General features: G+C 43.5%; 1 protein-coding gene across 1 annotated transcript; it reads right to left on the reverse strand.

Moving 5' to 3' along the window:
- Positions 1-1,066: 1,066 nt before the first annotated feature.
- On the reverse strand, positions 1,067-10,392 carry LOC106603547 (WSC domain-containing protein 1). The gene is made up of 9 exons (XM_014197384.2): positions 9,850-10,392; positions 7,600-8,323; positions 7,227-7,341; positions 5,152-5,345; positions 4,671-4,792; positions 3,700-3,886; positions 3,322-3,486; positions 2,842-3,042; positions 1,067-2,577 (listed from the first exon to the last, which is right to left on the reverse strand). The coding sequence occupies exons 2-9, from the start codon at positions 8,006-8,008 to the stop codon at positions 2,222-2,224; spliced, it is 1,749 nt and encodes a 582-aa protein (XP_014052859.1). The 5' UTR covers positions 8,009-8,323; positions 9,850-10,392; the 3' UTR covers positions 1,067-2,221.
- Positions 10,393-12,497: the final 2,105 nt, after the last annotated feature.

Raw genomic sequence — 12,497 nt, forward strand, 5'->3', positions numbered from 1 at the left:
CCATGTACTGTGAAAAGCTGTGGAGAGAGGAGGTCAGGAAGCAGAATAAAACATACATTTGCCATGAAAAGTAAAGTTCTTTATCCTCAATGTGGGAAACAGAAGGAAATGCTCTCTCTGGCTGTGGAGAAAGGGATTGGGAAGCGTTGTCACCATGCTGACTGTTTCTGTGGGTTTTACTGTCACATGTTATTTAGCAGATGGAGTCGCCTGGTTGGTGCGTCAATTCAACAGACACCCTGTCAGTACAAAAAAAGCTATTTGGCAGGCTACCACACAGGGGTCCCATATGCCTCTGCTTCACTATTTCAGCTTTCGTTTGAACCCTAGTATTCACACTGTAAAGTGTTGCTGAGAGAATATATTGAGAGAGAGAGAGAACAGTGAGATGACAGACCTGTTCTAGTAGCTAAGGCAATCAACATGATGGGCCGACTTCACACTTGTCATTCTGGACGCAGCAATTAAGAGCCGTCAGAGTTTTAACAGGAAAAGACAGTTTGGATATCATTCATTACAGCACTTCACTCTGCACCTCTAATGAACATCCCCCTGAGAAATGCTTCTCATACTTTACTCTTTTCAAAAGATGCATAATTTATTAGACTTACCCTGAGCAACTTTACTTCAAATGCTTTTCTGAAAGTTTTAGAGTATCATTAATCCAAAACCTTTGACTTTCTAGTCGGCAGTGCTCTTATAACTTAACTGTTGACTTGATTTTATAGTCCAAAAGTTTTTATTTATTTTGGATGAAACAAATAAATTGTGCATTTGAAAAAACATTGAGAGCAATGCATTGACTATATTTCAATGAGCTAGTTACACTATAGTTGTCACCCTTGTGCCAGGGTAAGAGCCGATGAGTAATGACAATGAGTTAGACTCAGCCTTTTGACAGATGGGTTAATGGTATCATTGAGGGTTTCGATAGGGAGTGGCTCTTCTCAGTGGCTTAGGGCCCACATCATTATGTTAATAGTTAATCATCTCATTTAAACTATAGGGTTCAATGATTTTATTCGTTTTGTTGTCTTTGTGTGAAATTCAATGGCAGACATCCAGAGAGAGTCACACCTTTTATTTTCTAATTAAACTGTTTGTTTTGTTCCACCACTATGCCACTGCTGTCGTCTGTCTGTGCATGGATCCAGCTTTTAGATTTATTATGACACATTTTTTGTTTATCTTAAATGCCTATCTGGACATTATCTTTCCAATGTGTTGACTTGTTTGCTGTCACAGACTGAACAATAGGCATGCAATTAAAATGATCATTTGTGAAACTGCATTCAAGTGTAAGTATTCTATTCTCACGAGGTAGCCTACACTCTCCCTGATAAACATTAGAAACCTATTTGACCAAGATTCACAGCCACAATTTGAACAAGATAAGGTACAGAACGTGATACAAAAGGCCTGTTCACAATGTCGTGTCACTTTAGGGCTCTCGGAGAGCTGGAACGCACTTACAAACATACAAACCACCAGGAATACATGTGTAGAACTGCCTGTATATGACCGAACACCAGCAGTAATGGAAAAGCTGACAATAGAGCTAAACATATGGAGATTTAATTGGCATAAGTCCATTACAACGATCCGATCGACATTGTTGAATGGCACATTTTCTGTTTAACTGCCCTCTACCAGTAAAACTGATATAAACAATACAAAAATCCCAAACAAACAGAAATAACCTAAAGATTCCATTTAAAGCTGAAAGCCTCAGTCTACAATGCTTGATTGAATTGTTTTTGCAGACAGGCACTTGCTCCATACTCCCAACGCCTGCAGTGAAAAGGGGGATGTTTCCATTTTCTTCTAATAGAGAGATTCTGGCTCTGGCCCTGAGACCTTTCAGCAGGAGCTGTAATGTTCAGCCATGTTTTTATCCCAGTGACACTGACAGTTTACACTGACGTTTAACTCAATGTTACTACGCTCTCGGCAGCCACTCACAGTGGGTTCGACATGTCAAGTGTGTCAAACAATTACCCATTGGTGTGTTCATACAGTCACTTTCCCTCTGAGTCACTCTTCTGAAAATGTTCTGTAGCTGACAGAATTCTCCAACACATCTAAAAACCTTTAACCCAACCATGCTAATGACTAGACTGGACTACTACCTTTGGAGTGGTGGCAGATATTACACCTTCCCCCTCCCCTTTATTTGTTGACGTGTCCTTTTTGGACTCCAGTGTGGATCAGCTGAGGAGGATCATCTGGGTATGTAGTCGTGTGGCAGGCCGCTGTGGTTCCTGTCCCTCAGGGCCTGGTCCACCGTGTTGATGTAGGAGTCAATGGTGCTCCTCAACTCCGCTGTGAAGGGGTCGAAGGAGGGCCGCTGGGCCCTACCAGAGCGTTTGAAGTGACCGTCCTGGTTGCTCTGGGCACACATCAGCCTCTCCTCCGTTATGGTGGCGTTGAGGAAGGAGGTGAGGAGGCGGAGCTGGGGAAAGAGCGCCCTCTGCAGGTCCTCGTAGTGCACCACCAGCAGGCGACGGCCAAACTGCAGCCAGCTCAGAGCGTGGGACGCCCACCAGGGGGCATAGCTGTCAACAAACTCTGGCCACTCTGAGGTAAACAGAGGAGAGAAGAAACCGAGGTATCTGATCAGTGTGTGCTGTGCGCAGACATTGCTGACATCTCACATTCAGTTTATGCAGCAATATGGCAGCTGAATATTTGTCCTTGTTTGAAACAGACTTTTGACCAATAGTTGACCAAAATCTCTTTATGTGTTTCATTTTTGCATGCCTTAATGGTTTGTGCATGCCTTAGTTGGCACATAACCCCCAGTCCATTTCCCAAACCACTGAGCTGTGATTGTTGTGTTACCTTTGCTCCTCCACTGTTTGTCTGTGGCGTAGCCAAGGTGTCCCGCACACTTCCTGTTGAACTCTGCCACGAGGGAACGGTAGGGGTTACGGATCAGTAAGATGGCAGAGTCAAACATCTCGATCTCTCTCTGCCCACTCTCATGGGTCTTAACACAGATGCTACGCCCACTCTTCCAGTAGTCCTTCTCCCCTTTGAAACCTGGTAGAAAACCCCAGATACACAAGAAGATCAAACCTCCGCAAGGCCACGTGTCACAAAACACTAAAGGTCAAGATCAAGTTACTGTCATCGATATTTGTAAGTACTGTACAAGTACATACATTAGAATTTTTCTATGAGAGCCCACGGTTTAGAAAATGGTAGCGCGTGCTTGAAAATGATATAATGATATATTCCAGGAGAGAAACATCAATCATTCCTGGTATATGTTATTATTATCCATCACAACACCTGAGCTGTGATCACATTCAGCCTCACCTCTGTTGTAAAGCGTGCCATCGAAGTAGAAGCTGCCAGTGTAGTAGCCTGTCACGAGCTCGATCAGGTGGCGTACCCAGGTGTTGCCAGCTCCGGGGAAGCTGGAGAGAGCCACCAGGGAGGTGGACCTCTCAGGTAGAAACGTCCTCTCTTTGCACCTGGAGTCTGAATGAGGCAGAAACATCAGGGTTGAACACCGCCATAGACACAGGCCATTGATCTATCTTTGAGCTACTGTATTGAAGCATGCTGTTGCTAAGAGTTTAAATTACAGTTACAGTAAAGTATAAAGCCTGAATATTTGACAGTATGTTATTTTTATGGTTGAAATCTTGGACTGTAGTATAAGTGAAAATGAAGGCTACTCAAGACTCTCACCAAGCACAGGTGTCTGGTAGACCTGGTAGTAGTATTGGTCTGAACGGGATGTGGAGGCAACAGTGTGTGCTGTGCCGTTGGTCTCCAGACATGGCTGGTCTGGTGGCAGACGTTGGTTCAGTCTAAACAGAGACGAGGCCCGGGAACAGTAACAGTGTGGGTTCCTCAACACAGCCAGTGGGAGCTCCTGCAGTACCGAACCAGGACCATTAAAAACATCAGAGGCATAACTTCAACCAGTAATTTACAGTTCAAGGAATATGACTGGGCACTCATTCCCCCTCTGGTGGATTGGATGTGATTTCACCCTTGGGTAACGGGATGGGTGGGTTATATAAGATGTCTGAACCACCCCTGTCCTATTTCCTTTGATTCCTTTTTTTTTCTCCCAAGTTCAGATATTTTTTGCACAAGTTGTCCTAGTTTTTCTATTCAACATAGCATAGCCCGCACCACCCCCACACTATATGGAGTTATAATTTCTATGGAGGCTGACTCTGACAGTGCTCTTTGTTTATTGACACTGGGAGTTACACAAATGTGAAAACACACAAAGCACAAAAGTGTACACACACACACACACACACACACACACACACACACACACCTGAATAGGCTAAATCAAATTCAATATTGTCTCCCAGCCATTTGTGTGTAGAGCAGAGTAAAGTCGAGCAGAGGACCCTACTGATGCACCCAGACTGTGTTGAAGGACTGATTACAGCGCCCATCTATTTCTCATTAGAGGGACATTTAACCTTAAACAGTCAAATGGTGTTCCAGTAGCTCCATCACACAGAGCCATGCCATTCTAATCTACCATCTGAGGGGGGCAGAGACAGAGACAGCCCATGATCCATGATACCTCACCCCTGGGTCTGTGTGAGGAAGACTGGGGTCTGGGCTGGTGGTGAAGATTAAATAAATGGTTCAGTGGTTTTCAGGGTTTCTTGCTGGGAACAGAATCAAACCTTATCTGTGCAGGTCTCGATGCAGGACTGTGACGTGGAGTTTGACTGGAGGGAGTAGACAGGGAAGACGATGGTGGTGTTTTTTGGCAACTTGAAGCAGCCACTGTAGCGGACATTTCTGACTGCAGAACAGAGGTATGCAGACATCAGGCCACAGCTTATAAACATAGCTAAATGCATTCAATGTATTTTCTCTTTATGAGCTGCAATGTTGATCAATGCAAACATATTAGTCTTACACTGCCAAGCTTAAATCAAATGTTGCCCATAGAAATCGACCTATTATCTACTTACCCTAGATGGGAAATGACTAAACTGCATAGTGGCTACGGCTCATATAGTGCATGCATTAGTATAGCACTGGTCTCTCGTGACACTTTTGGCCAGGACACATGTGAAGTGCTTCTGGGTTCAGAGATTAGTCAAGCACATTACAGCCGCTCAGTCAGCCAGTGCTCTATACCAGGTTGCGTGTACTCACATTTCCTCTGTCCTGGGAGCTGTTCCTCCACCTTGTAGATGGAGAGGCGCCCCACGCCCCCACAGGGTGCTCCCCTCTCCCTCCTCTCCCCTCTGCAGCCCAGGCTACAGTCCTCCTCCTGGGCCCGCGGGCTGCTGATGCGGTTACCACAGTGACACTCTGCTCCGTACTCCAGACCTGCGAACCGGTAACCACTGCAGAGAGAGGGAGACATACACCACTGACTCACCTCAGTGCCTTAGCCCAGGGATATCTTTAATCACAGGCTATCATTTTCCCAGGGCTATCTTTAATCCCATGATATCCTTAGAACAAGGCTATCTTTAATCACAGGCTATCATTAGCCCAGGGCTATCTTTAATCACAGGCTATCATTAGCCCAGGGCTATCTTTAATCACAGGCTATCATTAGCCCAGGGCTATCTTTAATCACAGGCTATCATTAACCCAGGGCTATCTTTAGTCACAGGCTATCATTATCCCAGGGCTATCTTTAATCACATGCTATCATAAGAACAAGGCTATCTTTAATCACAGGCTATCATTAACCCAGGGCTATCTTTAATCACAGGCTATCATTATCCCAGGGCTATCTTTAATCACATGCTATCATAGCCCAGGGCTATCATTTGCCCAGGGATATCTTTAATCCCATGCTATCCTTAGAACAAGGCTATCATTAGCCCAGGGCTATCTTTAATCACAGGCTATCATTAGCCCAGGGCTATCTTTAATCACAGGCTATCATTAGCCCAGGGCTATCTTTAATCACAGGCTATCATTAGCTCAGGGCTATCTTTAATCACAGGCTATCATTAGCCCAGGGCTATCTTTAATCACAGGCTATCATTAGCCCAGGGCTATCTTTAATCACAGGCTATCATTAGCCCAGGGCTATCTTTAATCACAGGCTATCATTAGCCCAGGGCTATCTTTAGTCACAGGCTATCATTATCCCAGGGCTATCTTTAATCACATGCTATCCTTAGAACAAGGCTATCTTCAATCACAGGCTATCATTAGCCCAGGGCTATCTTTAATCACAGGCTATCATTAGCCCAGGGCTATCTTTCATCCCATGCTATCATTAGCCCAGGGCTATCTTTAATCCCATGCTATCCTTAGAACAAGGCTATCTTTAATCACAGGCTATCATTATCCCAGGGCTATCTTTAATCACAGGCTATCATTAGCCCAGGGCTATCTTTAGTCACAGGCTATCATTATCCCAGGGCTATCTTTAATCAGATGATATCAGAACAAGGCTATCTTTAATCACAGGCTATCATTAGCCCAGGGATATCTTTAATCACAGGCTATCATTAGCCCAGGGCTATCTTTAATCACATGCTATCATAAGAACAAGGCTATCTTTAATCACAGGCTATCATTAGCCTTGGGCTACCTTGTTCCATAGGACACCAGATTGCATAACCCCAGGCCAGCGTGTAAATAAATACTAAACATTTTAATTGAATCAATCAGAGCAGGCAGCAGTGAAGCCCAGCGTTAATTTCTCAGTGGTGCTGGCTGGTAAGTTTTCACTGTTGACAAAATCACAGTAATAGTTCTGGGTGGATGATGGGGGTCTTTTATCCCAAGGGCTATATGAGTCATCCTACTTTAAGTCTCTTTATCCTCTCTCCTTGGAAAGAGAGGAGATATCCAAAATGACCTTTTAGCATTTGCTTTGAGCCCCACCATAAACAGGCTTATGATTCTGGCTGAATATCCTCCCAGCAGTCCATATGGTCTGATTATGTTTGCATTGGCTATTTGTTTTCGTGGCAATCATTTCCTGCTTCTAGACTTCCTGTGAAATAAGGCCCTGTTAAATGTTTTGTCATAAATTGATTTATTCAGTTGTGTAATGAATTTTAATGATTACTAACACCCCCTAATACCCACTATATCTCATTCTGCATCTCTAACACAGATCTGGCCCTCCACTACACACCACCACCATCCTGCCACCTGGCTCCCCATTGAAACACAGGACCTATTCATCCCAGTGACTGAGACAGAATAATTAACCAAATAGCAGCAGCTCACCATGGTTCCTCTAGACTCATTACCTTTCTGAGCAGGTGTCTTGACACAAAGAGCTGGTCATTTTGCGCAGATCATACAGCATGGTTCCCCCCAGGGCTTGTTCATTGGCATCATGCATGAAGCAGCCCATGTAGGTCCCTTGCCATGTCAAAATAAAACAGTAAATGAAAAGCCATATTACAAATCCATTTGTACAACATTATACAATATGAATTGTTTAGTACAACACACTATTGAGCAGAGGTAACACAGATTTTCAGCAGATTTGAGCCTGTCAGTCCTGTCATTAAGCCTGGAATAAATACAATTTCAACCCAGATCTGGTATGCAGTCAGCAGTTAAACTACAGACATGTTGGCGCTCAAAGTAAATTATGTTACATTAGGTAGGTGGTACCTTTGTAGCTTCTATTGCGTTGTAGAGGACCTCTCTGCTCCTGCGTGTCTGGTATGAGACCGTGGAACCAGCGGTGGTGCAGGTGTTGCACCCCCAGGTGTCGGGACGTGGGCCAGTGTCGCCCCGTCTTGATGCCCCCTCCACCACCCAACACACCCTGGGTGGCTGCCCATCTGGAGCGCGCCCTCAGGCCCAGGCCGGGGGAGGCCCTCACGGCTGTGGGAGGCGCTGGCAGTGCCATGAGAGAAGGGAGACTGGCGTCGCCTGGTGGCTGAGCGGTCTTTAGGGTCAGGCTGGAGCGCTGCAGCAGCAGGATGCTCCCCGCCATAAGGTAGGCGATCCCCAGGAAGAGGAGGAGCATCTGAGCTCGCCGCAGGAAGCAACGCAGCCTGTAGAGGGGCGTGGCCATCCCCACTGTTCAGCTGGTGGCTCTTTGACCCTTAGTGAGCCACCATTCCAGAGAGCATGGTGAGGGTTAAAACCTCATTATAACCTTCCCAAGGCCCCATCAGTCCAGTCACACAGTAGGTAGGCTACCTGGCTGCAGCCTTAGATGGTTAATGACTCTTCGTGGTTCATAGCCATGCCTTTGGACTGGTAACCAAAAGGACCACTGTGTAATCAGGTCCCTCAGATATGTCACAGCAGCGCCAGACTTTACAGTAATCTCCAAGGGAACAGAACAGCCAGCAAGCCCTGGAAGCCAGTAGTTTCTTGGAAAAACCTAGGGCAACAAAATAGAAGCAAGCAAGTCTGATGTAAATTGGCAGAACATATTTCTCTGTGTATATGACCTCTGTAGAATATAGGAGGGAAACGTATATAGCTCGGGGGATTAGATCCATAGTTCATGTTGGCATATTTGTGTTTCTGTTCTAGAGCACTGAGCATAAAGTCATTTCAGTTGATGTTGACATATAGGATTGTGTTTCTGTTCTAGAACACTGAGCATTAAGTTATTTCAGCTCATGTTGACATATAGGATTGTGTTTCTGTTCTAGAGCACTGAGCATTAAGTAATTTCCCTTGCTATTCGTTGTTTGTCTTTCCTCTGAACCTGGTATGATACTATATCTGGTGTTAATGGGTGTGTGGGAAGAGGTTATCTTCCTGTTAGCTACAGCACATCCTTAGTTTCTCTGTTTCGCTTGTCTTTGCTTCGTAAATCTCCACCATTCTGCCTCAATTACACTGGCAGCATGACAGCATCACAGCACCATCTGTATTATATTGCTGTTTCCCTGACTTAAATCAGTGTGTTGGTACGTTTGTAAAGCTCCACACTGGCTGGTGTTTGTGATTGGGCTTTGTCAACTATCTTTTGATGATCAGTACCATAACAAACCAATTACGTTCAAGCAGCAACTCGGATCAAGACATGGAAATTAGTGCTCTTCAATTGGACAAGTTCTCTCTCTAATTCTGGAGTAGTAGGTTAGTGGAGAAATGCCAGGTAGTGCATGACAGGCAAGAGATGAAAGCCACTAACAGTAGAGGTTTCACTGTCCCACTGGGCACAGATATCAGTTCAAAGTCTACTTTTTGATTTACATTAGGTTGCATTCACTAACGTGAATTCAATGTGAAATCAACAAAAAAGTTTGTGTAATTGGATTTAAATTGGATGAAAGAATCTAATCAGTTTTCCACGTTGAATCAAAGAGTCACATGCTTTTTTTGACTGAAACAACGTGCAAACAATGTTGATTCAACCAGTTTTGCCCAGTGGGGTGCAATCAGCACTAAACCGTCTGCACAAAGACAGCAGCCAGACCATAATGTAATGTTACAGTATTATGGCCATGACCCTTCCTTTTAGGTCTTTTTTGCCACTAATTCCAATAGTATGACTTTTCTACTGTTTCGACCTTATCAGGCTACCTCTCGGGGATCTTGTTCATAATACTAGGCTACCAACCAAGAGAAGCAACAGTTTGCACATACACTATGCTCCCACCACAGAGCACATCATGTGTTTCTAGTGTTTCACGAACCGCCAACTTCTCTAACTGATCAGCATTTCTAATGATTTCTAGAAGTAGTCTATAGATAAGCAACATTTTCGAAAATAATGCCCGCTGTCAAATAATAAACTATGATTTTTGTCAGCGTTAATCTACCTGTGTAATGTATAAGGCATAATAACATATATCACCCAATGGAGGATCAAAACAAGTTGCAAAGCGCACATTTACTCAATAATGCATAATCAGTGTTATAAAATACAAATCTGAATACCGTTTAGCCTACCTTGATTGTCGACGGTTCAAGATTGCGTGTAATCATACAGAAGGCTATCAGATTCAGGGTCGAAACTCTCTCCCACGTATTCTGAAATCTAAAATATTCGCTCCTATTTTATATCCAAAACCAGTGAAGCCACGTTTGTATTGTTACGTTTAAGAATTGTCTCCCCGCTCCTCGTCTTTCTCCACTCTCTCTCCCTCTCCATGGAAGAGCAGATCGTTACAAAACTAGATGGCAGGGAGTGAGGGAGCATACACATTTGCATTGGCGATCCCTGACGCGTCACGAGTCCGCCGTCCTTGTTTATGGGAGACGTGTCCCCCAGTGGCCATGAACCACTATGGTATGCTATGATCCCTTGGCTAACAGTTACTGTTGAAAGCTGCGTGCATGTTGCCTGCGTCAACAAATGTATGAAGTTCTAACCATTTAAGGGTTACTGTGCTGCCCACCAGCTGTCCATTCTAACATTGACAATTGTCCATTCAACCCTTGTGTTCATTCATTAGAAGCCTCTCCGTCATCCGTGCAGAGAACGTAGCCTGCATCAAATGAGGAGAGGTGACAGGCTAAGCCAGTAGGATTTTAAACAAGATGTCAGCACCACGGACAGCGCCAATTCTGAACGTTACTTCCAGTGTTTGATTTTCTTTCTTTCGGACCAAAACTATTTTACTGATTGTAGCCCTTAATTATTTACATACAATTGCTGAGTAAGTATCTGGTCATTTAATCTATGGTAAAATGTAACAACATAGCTAATAATAAAACAAGTTTTTGTTAGGAATTATTAAAATAAGCACTAAAAGTAAGCCTAGTTAGCGGTTGTGTTGTCCATGATGTATTGTAATCTATTACGATTAACATGAATCTATTCATATTAATTAATCATTCATTACATTTCTATAGCGCTTTTCATAGAATCAAAACGTTCAAGAGCAAAAAACAAACAAGCAATATATCATGACAGGTCAACCAATAATAGAGGCCAAGTACTTGCAAGATGCATCCTCTGAAGATGGAGAGGGTCCGTTCATGGCTTGAGTGGAGAGAGCTGGTCAGAGGATGGTAGATGATGGTGATGGAGTCTGCTGATGAGCTTGTCGAGGGCAAGTCTGGGAACCAGCCTGACTCTTATAGCCATCCATTCCTATCAAGCTTCAGACGACTCTTCAAATGATGTAGATCAGGAATTGGCATCCAGGTGAACAAAAAAGCTGGTACTATGTCCTCCAGATGCATTTTTCAAGCAAAAACATCAGCCAACCTGATAGCTAGCTAGCCAGCCAAGCCAAAACATGTTAACTTGTCAGTCAGTGTATGCAAATCCGTGGCTCAGAAACACCAGATATATGCAATAAAAACCATGTTTTCAAAAACAAAAGAGCTGATTTAAAAATCAACAATTAAAAACAACTAAAAAATAACTAAATATATATACATTTACAGGAGCTCTGTGGTTAGGCTGCTACTAGGGTCACATGGCAACTGTCTATATTGTAACACATACTAGACTTGTTCTGCTCTTTTTTTATGACCAATGTGTAATTGCTGACCAGGAATTTGAGCTGTTAGATCAAGTGGTGGGATAGCGGGGCGGCTGCAACTCACAACACTTTGTAGTTAGCCTCACATTGATTAAGTCTTCTTCAACTTATTAAAACATCCAACAGACTATTACAGTAAGACATGTCTAATTTTACACTAATATTCATGGTATTAATATATGGAATATGAGGAAATTACATATGCATCTGGGGCAGCAATGCAGAAGGTATTCTCTTCCTGGCAGATGTCTGAACTGTGTGGATCAAGCAGCCAGTGAACCTTGCCTGTCAAGACTCAAACATAATTCTCTATGAGGATGTGAGCCAACATTCAAGGCCCCATTACATGTAATAAACATATAACCCTTCAATGATTCTGCCATCTCTATTTCCACCCTTCCCTTGCATATATGTTTTGCAAAGAGCCCCCATTTACAATCCTCTTCCAGCTTGCAATCTATTCCTTTCATTCTGCGGTAGGGAAATGCACCCTGGTGAACCTGACTACCTGAGATGAGATGAAAGGGGGTAATTGCTGCAAGGTTATTAAAATAAACTGATGATTAGTCAGAAAGAATCTAGCTTCCAGCTGTGAGTCTGTGGGTCTGTTTCTCTGGCTGCAAGCATGGTTTCCATGCAGGTGAGGTAACTTGTTTTAAAAAATGTCTATATTTCCATTGAGAGCACAGAATATTGCATGTAATTGCCTTGAAAAGGAAAAGCATTACAGGACATACAACATGTAACTGTAAAAAATACTTTGACTAAGGGTGCCGACCCCCCAACTTAAAAGCATGCCCACGCATACATGCAGGCATGTAAGCATGCACGTAGACACACACACATACACAAACGTACACAAATCTCTGTTTTTCTTCTTCTCAGTGGGTGGTTAATTGGGCTCTGACAATTAAAAGAAACATCTGGGACTAAAGATTCGTTATCACCTCTGTGTGCTGTGTTCTACACCCTTGGAAAAAAAATGGCTCTATTTTTTTACTCCTCTTACAAATCTTCGTGGAGACATCCGCCTCATTTCTGTTTACCACTAATCCTGCCAAGAGTTTTTCTACCCTATTAAACTGGGATATGTCCAACTACACA

The sequence above is a fragment of the Salmo salar genome, chromosome ssa04 (genome assembly GCF_905237065.1).
Source record: "Salmo salar chromosome ssa04, Ssal_v3.1, whole genome shotgun sequence".
Classification (NCBI taxonomy): Eukaryota; Metazoa; Chordata; class Actinopteri; order Salmoniformes; family Salmonidae; genus Salmo; species Salmo salar.